Source organism: Echeneis naucrates, chromosome 9 (genome assembly GCF_900963305.1).
Source record: "Echeneis naucrates chromosome 9, fEcheNa1.1, whole genome shotgun sequence".
NCBI classification, from domain to species: Eukaryota; Metazoa; Chordata; class Actinopteri; order Carangiformes; family Echeneidae; genus Echeneis; species Echeneis naucrates.
In genome coordinates this window covers 22,182,211-22,203,908 of record NC_042519.1, presented here as the reverse complement: position 1 = coordinate 22,203,908, position 21,698 = coordinate 22,182,211, and the positions used below count along the sequence as shown (strand labels likewise).

The following is a 21,698-nucleotide window of genomic DNA, read 5'->3' as shown; positions in this document are numbered from 1 at the left end:
AGCTCTGGTGGCTTAATTCAGCGTTTTTATTAGCACTTTGTGAATTTACCCTGACCTATAATGGACTTTCAGACACGAGGTTGTCATTGAAGTGTGAGCTGAAGTACGAAGACCGAATGTGAAGCAGAAGGCCGTTTATTTCCTGGAGGAGCGTCTTTCTGTTTAATTACAGCTGCTCCTTATATGAGTTACCAAGAGACCTTTAAAAATCCCGTGAACCGACCTAAACCCCCGGAGCTCGACTCGGCCCCTGCAGGTCTGCTGTCTGTCTTTTCAGCCACAGAAACCCGCCGCTCCGTCCTGAAGCTGCATTTTGTCAGTGATAAAATGTGAAAAGGTGAACCTGCAGATAATGACCCCTCCAACGCTGCGGCCAGTTTCAGCTCATCGATTTCCTGCTTTGGCTCAGCCAGCCCTCTGCTGACGCTGCTGTCAGTGAAAACAGCTAAAAAAAAAAAGATCAGCAGGGATCAACTGGCTGGTAATTACAGCAAAGCGTTTAGCAGCTAAGCAGCAAGATGTTTCCCTCCGGAGTCGATGGACAGAGAATATTCAGGACTCAAACTAATGACCTGAACACGGATCGTATCATCTCGTGGCCTGGAGAGAAGCCAGATATGGATTTTTTCTTCATAATGTCTTAATAACAATTCTTAATAATGAACTAATGGGATTGTTGTAATGTGATGAAGTGCTCATCACACATCAGGGGTCAAGGGTCAACATTACTGTCTCTATATATATAATAAATGTAGGTAAGAACATTGCTAAGGAAACAAAACCACTGACTGATGAATAAAAGAATCGATCAGGGACGACTGTTGATAAATGAAAAGAAACAAAAACTAAAGCACGAATAAAAATAAACCGGCCCTTCCGTCAGGGACAGTCCAGGCTTGTTTTTTTTTTAAGCCATCACCTGCACTTCCTGTTTGTAATGGCGTTTTTGTAGAGGCAGCTATTCAATCCCGTGTTCCCCATTTTCACATCTTAATGTTCAATATCAGGTTGTGTTTCCTCCTGAACTTTTAAGAGTAAAGCCTGAAAAGTTACAGCGAACATTTCTCACTTGTTCAAAAGAAGAGCAGGTCACCCCACATCTGAGACTGAGAAATCAAAAAAGGTTCACATTCAGTTCATTAGACACAGATAATCCCTGAAGAGAATAAACCTGCAGCCTTTGTTCAGCACAACAGATTCAGGATTCCATAACGGCTTTTTGAAAGTACAGGAAATAAGTACAAAGGTGCGTCTGTGTTATTTGTACCTTAGAAGTTTGAAATCCACTTTAATTTCAGATATAAAACATCCCACATTGAAATATTCTTATTACATGTTTTTCTTTCGGGCCTTTCTTTAATTTATGCACAAAATACTCTGAAGCATCTTTTGTCTACCTTCTCAGTAGAGCAGAAGACCGATAATTCTCCACCCACAGCTCCGTCCAGAGAGGAAAGAAAGAAAAATCATTGTTTTAATAGTTCTGTTTATTCATTCACTCACAAGTGGGCCATTTGTGGACCCTTCTGCTGCAGAATGCATGTTTTTTTTTTGTTTTTTTTTGGTGACACTCAAACCGAAGCCGCAGAGTTTCCTCAATTTGAAGCTGAAACTTATTGGAACAAATCGGCAGGACGAAATGAAAGCACAGCTGCGGTCTTTTAGGTGGGAATCAAATATGAGGATTTCCACCACGGAGCAGCTTCAGCGTTGTTCGAGGCCATCAAGAGAGTTAAGCTGTGATTGGCTTCACGGCTTCCTGTTGGACGTCTGAGGAAAAAACATCTTCCCCTCAAGCCGCCTTTAGGCCTCAATCAGAAATTTGTCATTAAGCTCCTCTGTTGGTGTGTGACATGTTTAGAAATGTCCTCATTTTCACCGGCTTCTGGGGGGAAAAGAAACAGAAACCATGAACAGGCAATAAGAGGTTGATAGAAAGAGTTGATGGCGAAGGTAGAATGGAAATGCCGCTCCCGCCTTCCCTTAATGCCAAAACTAATCCATCACACAAGAGAGGAATAAGAAAAAATCCTTCAGGGTGAGATTGGTGTGACATTTCAGAAATTCTTGTTTTTGTCATTGAAGTGCGAGTGAGAGTTAAATGTTGTTAAAGAGGCAGCGTGGACCGGGATGCTTTGACAGTTTCCAGCTCCCAGTGAGGCGTCGCGTTCTAAACGGGGAGAAAATCAGTTTAACATCCAGCAGATCGTTATCTCTGAGCGACAGGAGGACCTGGAGAACATCCGGAGCTCAGGTGGAAGAGATGTTTTCCATTCAGCCGTCAAAAACAAAAGACCGAAGTAGGAAGAGAGTCTGACGCTGACAGAAAGCTGCAGCTTCACGTTTAAAAAAAAAATAAACGATAAACAATAAACAAAAAATAAAAATAAACAAAACTAATCAACAATCTTCCCAATTACACCAAATTTCTTCTCCTGTAAAAACAGCAGCTACAGATCACCGAACATCACGACGTGTTGATTTAAATGTTTCTGCCATACCAAATTAAAAAACACATTTTTCTTCGTTCGGCCTTTGTGGTTTTTGTGGGTTTCGCTGTTTTTTGCTGATGCTGCTTTGGTTCTTTCCAACTGTGCTTTTAATTTTGCAAACTCAGACGCTCGATGAGTCGACCTGCTTCCCCGCTGTTGGCTCTCCTTGTAACTCCGGAGGTTGACGCGGTCTGCTCTGTCCAGTTGTGTGAATTTTCTTTAAGTCTCAGTCGCCTCATGATTCCTCTGGAAGCGCAACACCTGGACTGCGTTTAGGAAACTCAGGGAGCGAGGCCCGTCGTTACACATTCACAAAACTGTCTAGACAAACATGGATTTCTCTCCTTGCTGTGAACTTTTTACAAAACAGAGCATCAGAGGAAAATCGATAATACACAAACTAAAGCGAGGCAATTCAGAACTCATCGACGACACCTCACTGTGGCGACAGTTAATCTCAGATGCACCTGAGTTTTGGATGTAGGATGGATTGGATTTTTTTTTTTTTTTTTATAGTTATATAATTAACACGTGATCAGGTGATCTTTAAGAGCAGAAGGACTGGAGTGGGGGGTTTTCGCACAATTGAACAAAAATCCTATTCTTATTCTTTGCACACGAATCGTTAACTAAACAAGATAAGATCAGATTTGTTGGTTTGTTCAGGCGACGCTGCGTCATTCAGCAAAAACATTCGTCCATCCAAAGTTTGAATCACTGAAAAATAAGGAAGGACAGGCATCATTGGAATCTATGTGCCAAAATCTGCCCTCCCTCCATCTGTTGATTCACATTTTGTATATCTCACTTTTTGCGGTTCGATAATGCCAAACAAAGTTCATCTGTGTTCGTTAGCAGCTTGATGAGGTGTGATTTTGTTAATTAGGCGGCAAAACACCAACACAGAAGGAGGACAAAATGAGAAAACACGTGTTCATTCAGATTTTGTCAAAGCTGAGGTTCACCTTTGCATTTACTGACATCAACACTGTGACTGGTGAAAAAGCTGCATTCTTAATAATAATAATGGATAATTCTTCCTCTTCTTGTCACCTTTATCTGAACTCAGCATCACTGACAGCTTCACAATCAGGATTCATGCGTGCACTTATGAAACACACAACGTGCACTCACACACATCTGTCCTAGTTACAAAGAAAGGCATCCAGTAAGCAGCACGGACTGAACTGAATTCCTTTTGTGACTCTCAACAAATTGAGTAAAATAAACAGCCTCTCCAACATAATTACACACTCTTTCTTCGTCTTAATGAATTTTGCCGATAATAAAAGCAGATAATTAACTTTGCTTTAATATTTACACAGTTTTGTTTTTTCTCTCTTCAGCATCTTCTCCTGCCCAAAGCGTGATAAACTTTTATATAATTACGTTTAATTAATTCAATTCAGGCAAGCGCAGACACCTTTTCTTCCCGATATTCTAACCAAACGAGTGTTTTCGAGGCCTAAACTGTAAAACGGGGTGTGAACTAGGGGGCGTGGCTACAGTCTGATTGACAGGCCCACACACACTAAAACACTGAGGGTATCTCAGGTTTATTATCTTACAGAGAACATTTTGACATCAAACCTGTGGCCATCAGGTTAAATGGCCAGCCCAGACTTTCCCTCTGGACGCCGATTAGCTTTGATGGACTGTCTGATTGTAATCAGAATGATGGCAGGGGTCAGATTTTTTTTTTTTTTTTAACCCAGAAATTTCTAAGAGCAGACTACGAAGATGCCAGTTCAAGGCTGGAGGATGGATATTAAGTTTTTTTCCATCTCATCTGCTTTGCATTTGAATTCATCCAGCCTGCTTTTTCTCCTCCGTCTGTGTGTTTTTTTATGGTGTCGACGGTGCGGCGCTCTGTGAGCGTTGAGGTGTAAACACTTCTGTCTTTATGTTTAGATCCAACAAATGTCAAAGTGGGAAACAAACATTTGAATCGTTTTCTGCTGTAAACACAATTTACTTTTTAAAATTTCAAATTTTCCTTTGACTGCCTGTAAAAATGACCCTCCTCCTTCCTCCATCAGGTTACGCCCCGGTGACGGGAATGTGCCACCCCGTCCGGAGCTGCACCCTGAACCACGAGGACGGCTTCTCCTCGGCCTTCGTCGTGGCTCACGAGACCGGACATGTGTACGTTCTTCTTCTTCTTTGCACTGTTCTTACTTCTTTATCTGCGACGCTTCCTGTGGCAGGAGTTTATTGTTCTGCTGCACAAACTCACAGCAGAAGGTGATACATGAACATCTCCCCGCGTGTTTTATTTCCCTCTGACGGAAATATCAGCAGACACCGGCGACCTTTAAGGAGGCTGGCCTTGAGCGCTACGGCAGGAAACGTGTTAGCCTTTATTGAATTTTATAGTTGTTCTTCAAGCATACATCCAGAAACTCAGAGTCTGTTGTCTTGTTGTTTGATCCGTCACACATTCCCCTTCTGGAGTGATATTCACAAGAGACTCACTCTCTCATGAATTGCAAACGGAGAGGAGAAAATGAACCGTTGAAATACAACACGCTGAATAGAGACTCAGGCTGAATTGGCATCTTGGCTCCAGGAAACGTCTGAATCTCATAAAAAGAAAAATCCTGCATGTTAAAATATGCAGGTTGGACTTTTCTTCATTATTAATGTAACACGGACGAAGCGAAGAAACGTAGAAAGAGAGGAATTTGGCCGGAGTGGACGAATGCACCGACGTTAGTTCACACAAACTCACTCACTGTTGAATTACTGTGTTTTATTTGAGTGGGTTTGAATTTGTGTGGAAAAATATGCCTTTCTGTGTGGAGCTCCAAACCGTCTGTAGGTGTGAGTGTGAGTGGTTGTTGTTCTCTGTGTGTTGTCCCTCTGACGGACCGGCGGCCTGTCCAGGGTGACCCCGCCCTCGCCCCCCGAGACCCGGAAACAGATAAACGGTAGAAGATGGATGGATGAATGGCTGAATACATTAGAGCCTGTCAAAAAAAAAAAAAAAAAAAAAATTATGGGTTTAACTTGACGACGGCAGGAAGAATAACACAAACAGAACAAAGTCGAAATAAATTGCTTTTGAATATTCACTGTGAAACCATCTTCTCAAAGAAAGAAACAAAAAGTGATTTTTCAGATGAACCAAAGTTGAATGCACTAATCAGCCGGTCATATCGGGCTGTTTAGCATCCCCCCCCCCCCCCCCCCCAAAAAAAAAGCAATCACACCTCACAGGTGTGCTGTTGGTGGTCCAATTTCAAGCTCAAGTTCAGCTCCAGCCAAAATTCTGACAGAAGCACAAGTTTTGTTTTGTTTTGTTTTTTTTTCAGCAAGTACAAAAATCCAAGCAGGCAAAGTCGGGCTGAGGCAAAATCCAAAAAACACAAAACAGGGTCGAGATCGGAGCTGCAGTGACGGCAGAGCGACACATACAGACCAAAACCCGAGACCAGAACCAGGAAGAGCTGCCAGAGTCAACCTGTCGCTCTGCAGGTCGGCCCTCAGTCGGTGCTCAGCGGGACACATCGACGCTCGATCAATAAATCAGGCCAGAAAAAATAAAAAAAACATGCACAGCCGTCTTCTCCTGAGAAGTGAGCATTGAGTTTTTCAGATTCAAGATGAAATTAAAATGAAATGCACTGAAGGGAAGTGTTTCCTGAGATGAGGAGAGACGCGACAGCGCAGGTCAGAGATAATGAAGAGCTGAAACGAATCAGGTATTCAATCTGAGAGGACGGACGGCGTCATTCTGAAATGATGATTCGCTGTCCAAAACTCGTCTGTGAGCCGTTTCCGTGCTTCACATCACTGAGTGGATGCTTTTCTACATTTTCCTAAATATCGAGGCACTAAGGCTACAGATGATAAATAAACCTGTCCGAAATGAAAGCGTTGAGCTGATGAGAAGCTTTTATCAACATGAGCCTCCGCTGGTTTCTAGGTAACTGCACAGCAGAGCGACTGTACTTTCAGGTTTCTCCATCACAGTGCCATAAAATGACAGACATCCTGAACTCCTCGGGGGAGGCTGTGCTGTTTTAAACTTCTGTTTGTCTCGGGCAGGTTGGGCATGGAGCACGACGGCCAAGGCAACCGCTGCGGGGACGAGACGACCATGGGCAGCGTGATGGCGCCGCTGGTGCAGGCGGCCTTCCATCGGTACCACTGGTCCATGTGCAGCGGGCAGGAGCTGAAGCGATACATCCAGTGAGTCCGGTTCAGAGGCCTGAGCTCGACAACAGGCTGAACAGATCCACTTCACACCAGAACCTGTTCAGAAGTGTTTCGCTCTGAAAAGAAAATAGATTGTTTGTTAACTTCCTCATTGACTGTTTCTGTTGAAAATGGCACTTCATGTCCAGAAAACCTCTTTTCAATTTTTACACGCAGGTTTTTGTATTTGGGGACAAACTGTAGAGAAACATGATTTCTTTTCTTTGCTTTTGATGATGATACAACAGAACATTAATAACTAAGATGACCTTTGTTGTCATGGTTACAGTAATAAGGTTGTCAGACATTAACGGATAACTGGGAATCAGACGCTGCCCTCCTGTGTCACATTCCTGTCGCTCTATAAACTACGCCGCCGCACTTTTACTTTCACTCCTGTCGTCAACGTTACATCCCCTTGATGTTGCCTGGAAACTAAATCCTATCTGTGATGTCATTCGGCGCCGAATGACGTCCGGATAATAAATATTTTGGACTGAAGTCAGGAGCTCCGGCAGAGTGGTGTCATTATATTTTCATTTTAGATGAGACGAGGAGTAAACATTAATTTCATAGTTTCAGCAGGAGGAGCTGAAGCTGTTTTCCAGCGTCCCACCTAAACACGTCTGCGTGAAGAAGTCGACTTAGAAACATCGTGTGGAGTCCACAAACGTCAGCGTTTATCGCCCAGCTGACAAAGAGTCGATTTGTGATTGGGCGCGTCCTGCAGAGCGTGAAAACATAAAAGGACGTGACGGCGACAAGATGCAATCAGCCGCCCACACAGTCTAGCTCCCGGCTGTTATTAGTGAATCTGTTTCAGGGTAAAATCAATACGTCCTATGAAGAGTAGAGAATGACAAAGTGCGCCTGGTCTGACTGAGAGCTGGAGTTCAGCTCGGCTCAGCTGGTGTTTACTGCCGCTGAGACATTTTCCACCTGCAAACTGAAACGTGACGGCGTGGCAGATTAAACAGAAGCACGACAGGGAGCTGCCGAGTTTCTCCGCAGCAGAATATTCACAGGTATTAAAGAGTGACTCACGGATGCACAAGGAAGCAATCAGGAGGCGCGCCACATCAGAACTCCTACGCTTAATGGCTGGATGGATCTGGGGGGAGGCTCGACTCCGGTCTCACCCATGTTTAGGGAATGCCCACATCACTTGCCAGCTCGTGTTTGGTCACATCATGAAGAACTGATGAATCCTGCCTAAAATGGGCTGAGCTGCTCTCTCATTCCAACACGATGCACCCTGTCTTTGACTCGGCTCCTCTTTAGGGACACCTTCTCTCCAGAGCACCAGTTCCCACCAGCACCACCTGCTTCCCTTCTCCTCCCACATCTTCTGTCCTTCATCCCCTCCCTGTGTTCACTGAGGTAGAGCTCACAAAGGTCAACTGCATAAATCTCAAATAATGTTGACACCCTGCGGTGTTAAACTATGAGGACAAATGCAGAACAAAAAAAACATTTATAAAACCCATGACTCTGCTTCAAGGCAACTCAACTGCCTCAGCCTCTCAAATGGCTGTCGGCTAAACCTCCTACAGATGTTTCACAATCAACATGTGCAGTGAACACGAGGAGGAATGATTTATTGATCCTGTGTTAGACGTCATCACAAAGGGAACGCTTTCAATGTGAAACATCTGATGAAGAAATAATAGTTTCATTGATGGCGGCCAGCGTGTTTAAAAAAAAAAAAAAAAAGCCAATGAGAATACGTGTTACTCAGCAGGGAAACATGGAGGAGCTGTGGCAGCGAGTGACTTCAAAGTGGTAGATGTATTTTAAAAAGGGGGATGAAAGCAAATCATGTATATCAGATAAAGATTCTGCTCTCTGCATGTGAGGGAATCGACTGTAACAAGTGGCGCCTCTTTTTCCGTTTCCTGGCAGCACCTACGACTGTCTCCTGGACGACCCCTTCAAACACGACTGGCCACAACTTCCAGAACTTCCTGGAATCAACTACTCCATGGACGAGCAGTGCCGCTTCGACTTCGGAGTGGGCTACAAGATCTGCACTTCAGTGAGTACAGAGTCCGCAGGGATGGGGAAGATGAGACGTCACTAAACTTTGGAGGTGAATTTTGACTCCAGGTGAGCGGAGCTGAAGAGTTCTTTTTGCAGAGACATCCAAGAAACACACGCTGAAATATCAACAGCGTCATCATCCCAAACAAACACACACACACACACACACACACACACATGCTTCACCGCGCTCACACTCGCTTTCTGATGAGATGATAAAATATTCTGTGTTCTGAGCGGCTGGCTGCTCACGTCACTCCGATACACACCTTTATATATGATATATATCATATCATGATGCTCTTCAGAGCAGCTGTCTAATCCAATGATGCAAATCAACCAGAAAAGTGAAATACAGACACGACCGTGACATTATGACTGCTGACAGGTGAAGTAAATAACATTACCCATCAGGCAGCAGGTGACCGTTTAGTCCTCAAGTTAATGCGTTGAAGCAGGAAAATGTTTCCTTAAAATCATTTTGAATTTCAGTAGACGTCGACGTTGTCACGCTAAATCACGAATTATAAAAAGAGAATTTACACCCCAGCAGCTGCTGCATTCCAGTTTTTCTTCAGCAGTTCTTCAGGATTTTACTGAACTCCAGCAGTTGCTGGATCCCAGAGATTTAACGGTGGGGCAAGACTTAATTAGGTCCTTTACTGAGGACTGCTATAATCAATAATTGTCATAATACATAATCAACTCCCACGATGAAGGGTGATTGGATATTGTGTAATCAGCAAACATATTGAGCCTGTTCCCGCTGCACAATCTGCACACCCTAAATGACACGGAAGAAATCAGATTATACACATCTGAAGGAAGAAATCAATATGAAAACGACACAAATAAAGTGCCTCCATAACGAGTGAAGGCTGTTTGTCAGGCTGCACAGAGAGAAGCGTGAAGGAGTCGTCGGCTTTTAAAAAAACACACAGATCTTCTTATGGATTTAAATATTTCAAAAGAGAATAAAATGTCACGTCGTGGTTCAGATTACAGACCTGAAGAACCCTCTCTGGGTTAATCTACTCTGTCTGCTCTCTCCAGGACTCCTCAGTACATAAATATATATAAATACAGGTTTGATGAAAGTCTGCCGGCGCGCCATCAAAAACCCTTCGGCCTTTCTGACGTCAGCAGACGTCAGCCTGCGTACATATCTGATCAGACAGTGAGCCCTCTGACTGTTGATCATATTATGGTTTATTAATTGCACATTTGACTCTTTTGAGCTCAGTTTATGAGCTGTGAGCTCATCGAGTGCAGATTAAATGGAGAAGAGAATCCTTCAGTACGGGCTGAAACATCACGTGTGTTTGTCCTTAAAGACCGTGACTCTTATGATGAGGACACCACGTTATTCATATTCACTGACACAAACAAAGAAATTATTTAGTGAAGGCATTTTAAAGTGACTTCTGTTGATTTGATTTGGCATTTTTGGGCTGAGCTGATGTTCAAATCACCAGTCAATCTCTGAATCAATCAGACAATGCATTGGTGTTTAGAACAGAACTATTCAGAACTATTCACGATTGACATTTTTGCAATTGCCAAATATGTAAATTACAACCATGTCCTTATCAGTTTATTAAAAAACGTAATTAGAGTGCAATATCGTCCTTTTAAAGTGGGTTGTTGATGTCAAGTCAGGTGTTTAGCATAATTTCCAACAATTATAAATGTGGCAGCACGGCGGTATGGGGTTAGGGTTAGGGACTCTGAAGTTGGTCTCTGTCTGTCTCTGTGATGGACTGCACACCTGTCCAGGGTGACCCCGGACCCCGGCCTCCAACCAGAGTGGGCCGGCCCCGTGACCCGGAAACGGATAAGCAATAGAAGATGAATGAATGAATTAACTATAAATGTCATTTCACCATGTTATCTCAGATAGACTCATCATCAGAGCTGGAGCAGTTTTTTTCTGTTTGAGTGTCATTCAGTGATGTGTGGGATTTAAGAGGCAGGCTAACGGTCAGGTCGTGACGTTGATGTGTTTGGGAGAGAAACTGACAAGCGTAAAGATCTGAGTGACTTTGATAGGAGCTGAACTGTGGTGGAGTCCGTCTGCGGCAGGTCGAGGTCAGACCTGCCAAAGAAAGTTCGGGTTTGGAAAGTGAAGCTGCTGCTGAGGAGCCTTACGCCTGAATTCCATCGAAATAACTTGATTTATTAGCTCAGTAAAAATGTTCCTACTGAGTTCAGGGTCTCGGGCTTCAGCTTCAGATATTTGCAGAGTGAAGTTTTTTCACTGACGTTCCCATCTGGAGGAAAATAGATCACAAAGCAGGGTGTGAATTAGGGGGCGTGGCTACTGTGCGATTGGCGTGTACCAGAAATCGAGATTTGCCCGAGAAAGCACAGATGCAGCCCTCCCTCCTCCTCAGCTCCACTTTCTCCTCCTGATTTTATGGTTTACTCTGGTTTAAAATCAAGACATAGAGACGCTCACCTTGAATTCAGCAGCTCATGAACTGACGGTTGGCGTCACGGTTGTACTCAAAGAAGCTGATAATGTCTGATTATCTGGTTGCTTTGAAAGAGAACAGAAGCTTTATGACGTGTCCTGGTAACTGTAACGGATGTTCAGTTGTTTATTTGTAGTGTTTTTATTATTTATCTCCAAAAAAGCCCAAAAAAAAAAAAAAACAGGTGGCAGAAGCAGTTCTGAATCAGCGGCGCTGAACTCCACCAGGCCTCTCTGTTCAAACGCTGCAGTGGAAAGACAAAAAAACTGGCCTTCTGCAGAAGTACTGTAACAAACAGCGTGATTACAGGCCAGCAGATTTGACTCCATCCAGCAAAATGCATCTGATTACAGACAATGACGCTGATTATCTGAGATTCAGAGATTTTAGTTAGCATTGAAGTCAACCACAGAAATATTATAATGTCACGATGCTGCTGTCTGGCTTCAGATTTACGACTAATGTGTAAAGTGCTTTATGTATTTAGACTGAAATAATTATAGATTTATTTTTGATCTGTATTTTATCCTCACGACGAACCAGCTGCTGAGACTTCTGAGGTTAAAAATATTCCTCTCTTCTCTGTTCTGTGCGCCCACGCTTCACATTAGTAATGCGAGGAGGCCGAAGAGCCGCATCAATACATCTGATATGATGCTTCAGTTGCCCATATTCCCAGACAAACTCAAGGCAGGCGAGGAGCTGCTCCAGAAACTCCTGCCTGAACCTGAACCAGAACAACAACGTGAAAACCAACGCGGTGTGCTTTGAGTGAACAGCAGACAGAAGAAGATAAAAGCCGAGATCATTCACAGAACTTTTTACATTGTTGGCATGTTTTCCTCTTAAGAAGGATGAGATACGCTGTGATGCCATCTTTTAGCACCTGTCAATTTTATTTAGTTTAAATTAGCAGTACAAGCATCAGCAAGATCAGCTACAGCCTTAAAATCAGTTCGGGGGAAATCAATATTGGTGTTTTGGGAAATGATTGCACAGATTAATTAAAATGCCTCCTGCTGGAGTTATTGGAACAGCTGCGTTGTGAATTAGATGCAGATTTGTTGGAGCTGCTGTTGTTGGCCGCGTGTCTGATTTGTTTTTGTTGTTGGTTTTTTTTTGTGTGTGTGTATTTTTGCATCGTCCCAAAGCAGCCTGATTCCCAGTTTTCGTGTCTGACGGCTGCCCGAGAGATAAAACAAGACGTATCCAGAGAAATCCTCTTCAGTCCTCTCAGCCCGTCGTGGATCTTTAAACCTGTGACTCAGACTGTTGGCCGGTTTACAGCGTCCTCCCGTTTATGTGAAACTGATTCAAGACAACAAAATCCACAACGCTGAATGTGCACATGGGCGTTGAAAGAAATGCTGCAGCTGGATTCTGTCCTTGAAGTGGATGACGTAACGGAGTCTGACGGACAGATGCTGTTTTCAGAAGATTAGTGAACGCTGCTTTTTTCTCCTGCAGTAAACCAGCTTGTCTTCTTCTGTCCTTGTGTTTCAGTTTCGCACGTTCGACCCCTGCAAACAGCTGTGGTGCAGCCACCCGGATAACCCGTACTTCTGCAAAACCAAGAAGGGCCCCCCCCTGGATGGGACCGAGTGTGCTCCTGGGAAAGTGAGTTTTCCCTCTTATGAAATGGCCAGGCCAAAAGTTTGAGGACGGAGTCTCCTCCGCCTCCTCCGAGTTCTGATTTGTGCCAGAAACAGCAGCTGAATTACAAATATTGCCCCCCCCCCCCACCCCCACCTCTCCTCTTCATAACAAACAGACATTATAAACAGTAGACTCAGGGGACAAAGCTGTTTTTTATTTAAAGAAGCGTTTCACCAACGCAGGACGTCAGGGGAGGTTCGAGAGCCGAGACTGTTGCTAACCTTTCTTCCAAGTGCTCCTCTGCAAACTTATCGGACAGATGTTCAGGAGATTTTCAGCAGCTGGTCTCTTCCTCTTCATAATAAATGGATCGGGGGATTAAAAGTGCTCGAAATGAAAACTACAGCAGTGAATTTCCAACGTTCAGGTTGTCTCTGAGCTGTCTGACATTTGTTTGGCTTTCTCTCTCGTTAATGGTAAAAGTGAAGTGCTCCGTAAAGATGTGGCCTAAAAGTGATGACAGATATGTGACACATGTCAGCTCCAAATGCAAAAAAGGTTTAGTTTAGTTTAGTGTAACTTTGATTTAAAAAAAAAAAAAAGGAGCAGCATCATATTTGATGATGAATGCTAAAGTCAGCATTCATCCTGCAGTCAGGTGTGATAAATCACCGTGCCGCTGCTGTAAATCTCTCCTGTGAAGCCTTTTCAACAAGATTTCTGAACCCGGCTGCAGGAATTTCCTCCCGTTCGGCCTCCGGAGCATCAGAGAGCTCCGACGCTGCTGGTGAGCAGGGGGTGATGGATGGATTTCAGGTCTGGGCTTTCTGCAGGCCCGTTAGGTTTTCCACACCGCGCTGGGGAAAAACGTTACTGCGTGGAACTGGAACAGGCTTTCCCCAGCAGCCATGCAGCTGGACTCACACTGTTGTCTAAAATAAAACTTTATTATGCAACATTCAAATTTCCCACAAGTGGAGCGGTGCTGTGCGCAGAGTCTAGAGAGGAGACTTTCGTGTCTGGTTCACTTCTTCTTCCTCCTGCCTTCCTCCTCAGTGGTGCTACAAAGGTCACTGCATGTGGAAGAACCCTAATCAGGTCAAGCAGGACGGGGCCTGGGGCTCCTGGAGCAAATATGGCTCCTGCTCCCGCTCCTGTGGAACCGGAGTTCGCTTCCGGACGCGTCAGTGCAACAACCCAGCGTAAGTGACCGAAGTGTGGAGTACATTAGCTGTACGATTCCTTTTTTCATGGTGTCTTTGTGTGAAACCTGGAATGATTCCTGCCTGCATAGAAAAATTCATTTCTCAGAAGTTTAATTAGCCTTCTGATGGTCAAGGATTTTATACTACAATGGCACAAAGGTGCAAATGAACCATGTGAGCACCTGAAGCGTATGTAAGGGATATGAGGGTGAAATGAAAAAGATAAATTATTTAAATCAGCACGATGAGACCGACGAGGCTCAGATCAGCTGCGTTTTTTTTATTTGTGTCACGTTTTGTGCAGAATGTGTTCTGGATTATGTCTGATCGTCTGTTTTCACCCCCCCCCCCCCCCCCCCCCCCCCAGACCATCCAACGGCGGTCAGGATTGCCCCGGAATCAACTACGAGTATCAGCTGTGCAACACAGACGACTGCCCCAAGCACTTCGAAGATTTCCGGGCTCAGCAGTGCCAACTCCGAAACTCCCACTTTGAGTTTCAAAGTGCCAAACACCACTGGCTGCCCTACGAGCATCCGGATAGTAAGCCGCAAAAGTTTTCCCTCATTTCTTTAATGATGACAAAGAATCTGAAGTCAGAACTGAAACCATCCAGCTACAAAATCTGCATCCAAATTTTACAGATATAGAACTTTCAGTGATTTGCTTTTATCTGCAGGCCGTCAGAGAGAAAATGAAACGTCTTTGCTTCCTTTAGCCTCAACTAACTTAAAGTCAGTTTGAGCACAAATACGTTCAGGCTGCTGGATATTATGAATCCACAGCAGGTGAAGTTCACAGATGACTGAAGATGAAGTCGAGTCAAGACGACCCAACTGGGGTCAAGACGACAAATGGCCGACACCAGACAGCAGAAAGAAGAAAGTCGATTTTCTGAAAGTACACAGAAATCAGTTTTTCTGACTGATGAGAGTTTATTAATGAGGCTGGATGATTATAAAATGGTTCAACTTGAAATATTTACTGGTGTTTCTCTGAATATCCCACACGGTGACGCATTCAAGTTTTTTCACGTCCTTATAACCGTCAGTGTGTCTCATTGTGTTACAGTTACAAACTCATTTTATAATAATCATAAAATAATCTGCTTCCCAGCCAGCAGGAGGTGTCACTTGTACTGTCAGTCAAAGGAGACGGGAGACGTGGCGTATATGAAGCAGCTGGTGCATGATGGGACGCGCTGCTCCTACAAGGACGCCTACAGTATCTGCGTGCGTGGAGAGTGTGTGGTAAGGACACATTAAGAGCCGCATTATATGGTGTGATGTTCGAATGTGTGAGAGGAGACGTGACTCCAGCTTCAGAGGCCGTCGACTGAAAGGCCGAAAGGGGAATGTCACCTGATCCGCCTGTTTTGTTTTTTTTTTTTGTGTTTGTTTGTTGTTTTTTTGGGGGGGGCACCCAGAAAGTCGGCTGCGACAGAGAGATCGGCTCCAACAAAGTGGAGGACAAATGTGGGGTTTGTGGGGGAGACAACTCCCACTGCCGCACCGTCAAAGGAACCTTCACCAGGACGCCAAAGAAACCAGGTAAGAAGGCCGTTAACGATTCGTTCTCAGGCCACAAAGACACAAATAATCTCCCAGTGAACGGATCATTATTTATCAAAGCTGGCAGAAAATACTTTTGTTTTTGTCCAAAGCACGATTCAAATGCTCGATATTCTTCGTTATTATTCTGATGACCACACATTTACATATCAGGAGTAACGCCGCTTCTCCCACCAGCGATGGAGTGAGGCCTCAAATATACATCTTTAAAAGCAGCCAACGAGTGTGCGATTAAATTCTTTGAATGCTAAATTATTTCTTTAAACTTTTAAACGAAACGCAAGCAAGAGTAATAGATGTTTTATCAGGGATTTTTTTCAGCTGTGGATTGAGCCACTTTCGGAGCAATTGATTTTTATTCCTTTTTTTTTACAGCAGCAGGATGCAATGAATTCAAAACACCTGGAGTGCTCCTGTTCATGATAATGAATGAACATCAGCCTGTTGCCATGTACGGCTCATTACTGTCTCACTTCATTCTGTTGTTATTGTGAAATCGACCTTACTTTGGCTTCATTTGAGCCGACTTTTATTTCCTCTGCTCGTGCTGCACGTTGCACTCAAAGTCTGAGCAATAAATCAGCGTAAACCTTCATTTAAATTAGGGGACACAGGCATGAAAAATGAATTCTCTGGATTTGCAGAACGGATGATTACCATGCCACACTTTGGTATTAATTTATGGCCTTTCTTCGCCTCCTTTAATACTTTTTTAGCCTGAAAAAAAACAAAAAAAAAACAGCCTTCCTCACACTTACTATAAAAAGGACAAGTGACCCGTTGTGGCATTTTATCCAGACTCTGCATCACAGATTTGTGCAGCTCGACTCTGAGCAGCTGATATTCATCTGAAAGGAGCTCAGCAGCCGGCTCAGTTCATTCGCACAGCAGACAGCAAACAGGTAAAGAGCAGCCACCGCCAGCAGGAATCAGGAGCTGGCTGCCAAAAAAACACCTGCGCTTGATGGTAAACCAGGAAGCTGCCTCAAAAGTGACACTTACTACAGTTTGAGCGTCAAAGTAAAGCAGGAAAACCACTTAAATGAAAGGTGGAAGGCTGCAATTCAGATCTTTCTCTCACGCTTTTTTCTCTTAAACTGCGTCGTCGTACCGATTTTGAAGTTTCTTCTCAACCTTCAGAGGACGAGTTCACCAGAGAAGAAAACCAAACTCATTTTCTACTTTGGCTTGACTTATTACGCCTTGTGAAGCTTTGATGTGTGAGAAAACTGGGCAGTTTATTTTCCGTCTTTTTTTCTTATGATCCTGCTCCTCGTCGGCCTCTCCCCTCATTTAAAACCACACCGATAACTCCACACTTGTTGTAGCTCATAAAGAAACTGTCGGGTTTGTGCTTTCACTTAAATAAAAAAGTGAAGTTGCAGGTTATTGGCCCGTCATCACTGTTGGGACCATTTTAAGACTCAAGATCAGACAAAACCAGCAGGAAAATAGTCCTAGTGGAATGAAACTGAGATTTATATCAAATTTACCAGCTTATTAACGAAACTGCTCTGGAAATCTGTGCAAACTCTAAACAATATAACAGTAAATATCTAAGTATGAGGAGCAGTGAATGCTTTTTTTTTTTGCCTTCAGTGAGGGCTGGCTGTCTGATAGCCGTCGCTCCGATCAGCGTTGTTCGTTTGAATTAAGACCTTTTATTAATTAGCAGAGAAGTAATTAAGCGTCGTTTTTGGATGGAAGTCGCTTTGTTTCTAGTTACTTTCCTCAGGTTATCTCCCCTCTGCAGCCCCAGAGGGCTCACACACACACACACACACACACACACACACACACACTAAATCAAAGCAAACACAACTTGGCTATTTGCTCCCTGAAGCGTTAATCTGAACGAGCGTGAGCAACAAGATGTGCCTCCACTTTAACCACCAGCATGAAAGGTATGAGTTTGTGAATTTGCATGTATTTATTTAATGTGTGTCCTGATGGCAGCCGCCTCTGTGGTGAATAATTAATCATCGTGCTTTTAATTTAAAGGGGAGTCATAATGTCAGAAAGTCACGGCACCGTCCCACGATGCTCTCTCGTGTTTTATTTTTCTCTCTCCTCCCGTCTCACTGTCATGTAACCAGTCACCCCTTTTTTAACAGGAAAACAGTTAAGCAAGAGAGCCCAAAAAGAAACCGCTGTGTTGGAAAACACAATATGCAAGTATCCAGTGTCACAGCCTCTCTTCCTGTCCAGCTTGTAGTGCAGATGGATGGCTAACACGGTAGAAACGTAGAGACATGAGTGATATAAGCTGCTGCTTCCTCTGATCCTTGTTACTAATGAAGCCTCCGACTGTCACAGGCTCGTTACACCACCCAGCCTCTGAAACTCTCTGTAAGAAGTTATTCTTCGGCCATTTAACGTAAGTCTCTGCCAAGCAGTTGCTTCAGCAGCCTAACAAACTAACATTTGAGTGTTCGTAAAGTGTAAACGGAGGCAATCTACGACGTTGTTGGCCATCTCGCAGCCGATGGACTGAAACTGGCCCTCAGAAGTGAGAAGGCCTCCTTTTGATACCGCAGAGCGGAGCGGCAGCTGCTCGGCCGCACAGTGGCGTGCCAAACAAAAATGAATTTATAAGCATCATCTCAGCAACAGAGCTGCGTTGGCGTCTGGTGGCGCGGCGCGTTGGACCTGCCTGTCACATCTAAAGCCGAGTAATTACCGCGTGATTGGCATGTGCCACACTGCCAGCAAAAAAATAGTTTGCCTCCTCAGTATTACAGCCTGCTGTTCCCTGCTATGCTAATTAAACATCCAATGTAGGTGCTACGTTGTTTTGTTGCTTATGTTTTATTTAACTGTATTTTTCGCAGAAAAACATTGAATCCCTCAATGTGCAGAGGAGATTTAAAAAAAAAAAAAAAAAACTGAGTAAAAAAAACCGTGATACTGACTAACTGATTTATCTCATTTTAAAGGGAAGACCCGAGGAGCCTTTTCTTTGCCCAAAGGAGCTCGAAATGTGTTTTTAAATGAAACAGAAGACTCTAGAAATGTTCTTGGTGAGTCATAACCGGTTTGCTAGCGGTGGACATCACAGACAGAAGCTGCTTTGCTGCCTTGTAGTCCAACAACGCTGTCTCCTTATTGAAACGTGGCTGCGGGCTCTTTTCTTTTTTTTTGGTCACATCCAGTCTGCACATCATCAATATGAAGTCAAAGGAAGGAAAAACTTCCTTTCACGCTCGTACGCTGTGTACCAGTTGTGTTACGCTCCTCGGCTGGCACAGCAGATGGATGTGAATGAACCTTTATGGCCTGTTTCAATAAAATCTTTACCTGCAGCTTCCGCGGCGAGACGGAAAGTTGAATTTCTTCAAACTTTTTTTGTAGAGCAAAGTGCAGAAAACTTCTGAAACCTGAAACGTGATGTCCACCTCTGCAAACAAACGGATCTGTCCTTTATGTGCTTAACTTGCCTTTCCTTTTTTTTTTTTTTCTTTTTTTTTTTTGGGCATTTCTTCGCTTCTGCTTCTGCTGCTACAACAAACTCGGCAAAGGTTACCTTAAGATGTTTCTCATTCCTCCCGGAGCTAGACATGTGATCATCCAAGAACATGAGGCCTCCCCTCAGATTCTTGGTAAGTGTGACTTCACAACACAAACATGTAAAATCAGGACATCCCCAGAAAAAGCTCGTTACCACCGAGCGACCACCTAATAGGAGCATGAAACGTAAGATCATAGATTTTAGAATTTACATAATGTATTCCTAGCTGAGAAAATGAGCCTTCATATCGTTCATCCATTATTCATCAGTGTACTCAAAGGAGGTTTCTGTGTTGGACAGAAATGTGAACAAAACACTCAAGTTTTTCTCAAATCTGGCTTTTCTCATTTTTCCAAACTCATCGGTCCCCCGACAAAAAGCCAGGATTACTGGGGCTGAGGGGTCAGTATTCAGTCATACCCCCGTGGATTCATTCGGTCTAAAAGCCGAGCCGTTGTTTCTACATCAGCATGAAGGTCACATTAAGGTGCATGTGTGCATTTATGGTCCGTTCTCTGCATGCAGATTTAATAACTGTTTTATGTGGCTGTGAAAGAAGATGCCCGAAGGCCTAAATTGATTTGGTCGTTACATGCCAGAAAACAAGAGCAGACAAAAGACCGCTACAGTTTTCTCCGCAAATTAGATTGGTTAGGTTCTACATTCACTGCATGGAAGTGATGAAAACGGTGATAACCTTCAAGCTGCATGAACAGTTTCTTTAGCGTGGATGTTATCTCCACTCCAAATATAATAATAGACGGCAAGCCAGAGCAGTTTATCCATGAGCATTATGAAACCGCAGCTGCAAAATAAATCTGCTTTATTAATTAGCGTTTAGTTTGGTCTGGCTTTAAAATGACTGTGGCTGAGTCCAAAAAAACATTTTTAAATGTGAATAGCAGTCCACCTAAAGATGTATAGGAGATTATAGTAGAAGTATGAACATAAACTCCTTGGTGGAGGTGACAATAGAAAGACTAATGATTGATGGTATTTGCACCAGCGAGAGGCTGCAGTCACAGATCACCTACGAGAACGGTACACGAGGCGGAACAGTTGTCATCCTGAAAGTAAATCTAAGGTTGTCGTCCTCAGCTGGTTTAAATCTGAAAACTGTGGCTGGGAATAAGAAACTCGTGCGGTTTGGTTTGACGTCAGGGACTCAGCAGTGTTTGGAAAAGTTCCCCTGATTTTAATTACGCCGGACTAAGACAAAGAGAGGAGACAGAAACACAAAGCTGCTGTAGTTTTAGAAACAGCATCACTGTCATCCACCTCCGGATGACACGTGCTGATGGATGGCTGTTAGTTCTGCATTTCTGCCACTTTGTCTACACTTCTTTTGCACTAGCTGCTGAAAATAATCGGAGTTTCCTCGTCACAAGCTCGAGACCTGACGTTGGTTTGTATCTGAAAGCTGAAGTTAGTGTCGAGGGATAGTTCAGGCTTTGACCTGGTCAGATCTGTTTTTCTCTGGTGCTCACAGATCATACTGAATCAGTCAGGACGGCAGTGAATAACTTCTCTCACAAATAATGTCATTACATCAGAGTTATGTAACTTCGCCGCTTCTTTAGAGATTTTACCATATTCTAGAAACTGCAACACAAAAAACACACACAAATACCGATAGATTGAACATCAGAGTCTAAATTAACGGAGACAAAACTCCTCACAGAGTGATCAAAAGCTCGTAAGCGTAAGAGAGCCGACCCAGTTTAGGTTCACTGATGTGAGTGAGTCTGAGCACCGGAGGAAATCATCAGTGGATCCATTTTCAGGAAATCTATTTCTGACAAATTAACTCTTCTTGGCTGTTCAGTGTAAATGAGTCAGATTAAATGTTTTTCTATGAGTGAGACAGATTTCTGTGAGTCAGCAACTTTAGCTTTTCCTCTCAATGAATAATTCAGAAAGACATTTGCAATCTGCCAGTGGCTCATAACAAGATGACTGATTCCAGCAATCAAGAACCAGGCGACGGGGCATTATATTCTCAACGGGAAAGGGGACGAGATCAAGTCCCGGAGTTTCATTGACTTGGGTGTGGAGTGGCACTACATCATCGAGGAAGACGTGGAGACTCTGCACACCGACGGACCTCTGCATGACCCCGTGGTGGTTCTGGTAATAACGTCTCTTCTTCTACAAAAGCTCATCTTTGAATGCATTCGTTTGTTTGCCGATGAGCTCCGTATGCGCGTCCCAACGCCTGTCCTCCTCATTAACAGCCGCTCAGATATTTCCTGATGAAACTCATTAATTAGCCAACAAACTAATTAGAACGTTTCAAATGGCGCTTTTCAATCTGTACATTATTCATGTCTTACAGCCTGAAATGATTAAAGTCAGTGAAGAAAGATGGGCGCTAATCTAAAATGTATCTCCGTTAAATATCTCACAACTTCTTCTTCTGCACAGTGTTGAAAAGCAAATGCGCAACAATATTGTATTTTTAGTTTTGACCAATCTGCTTTTTTGGTCCATCAGTCCAAGCTTAAAGAGACGACGGTGGCTATAAAAGGTCAAGCCTGAGAACGTACAGTAGATTTATTTTTAGAATTGTACCTGATGAATCATCGAAGCTTGAGCAAAGATGTCTGCTTAGT

At 43.6% G+C, this 21,698-nt stretch overlaps 1 protein-coding gene across 1 annotated transcript in view; it reads left to right on the top strand.

The window, feature by feature from the left end:
- adamts3 (ADAM metallopeptidase with thrombospondin type 1 motif, 3) overlaps positions 1-21,698 on the top strand; it is an 81,743-nt gene that overhangs the window by 49,049 nt on the left and 10,996 nt on the right. Inside the window, exons 8-17 of the mRNA XM_029511511.1 lie at positions 4,532-4,637; positions 6,543-6,686; positions 8,595-8,727; positions 12,710-12,823; positions 13,859-14,004; positions 14,375-14,550; positions 15,124-15,257; positions 15,434-15,557; positions 18,515-18,598; positions 21,053-21,216. Coding sequence (XP_029367371.1) covers positions 4,532-4,637; positions 6,543-6,686; positions 8,595-8,727; positions 12,710-12,823; positions 13,859-14,004; positions 14,375-14,550; positions 15,124-15,257; positions 15,434-15,557; positions 18,515-18,598; positions 21,053-21,216 — 1,325 coding nt within the window. The remainder of the gene's footprint in view (positions 1-4,531; positions 4,638-6,542; positions 6,687-8,594; positions 8,728-12,709; positions 12,824-13,858; positions 14,005-14,374; positions 14,551-15,123; positions 15,258-15,433; positions 15,558-18,514; positions 18,599-21,052; positions 21,217-21,698) is intronic.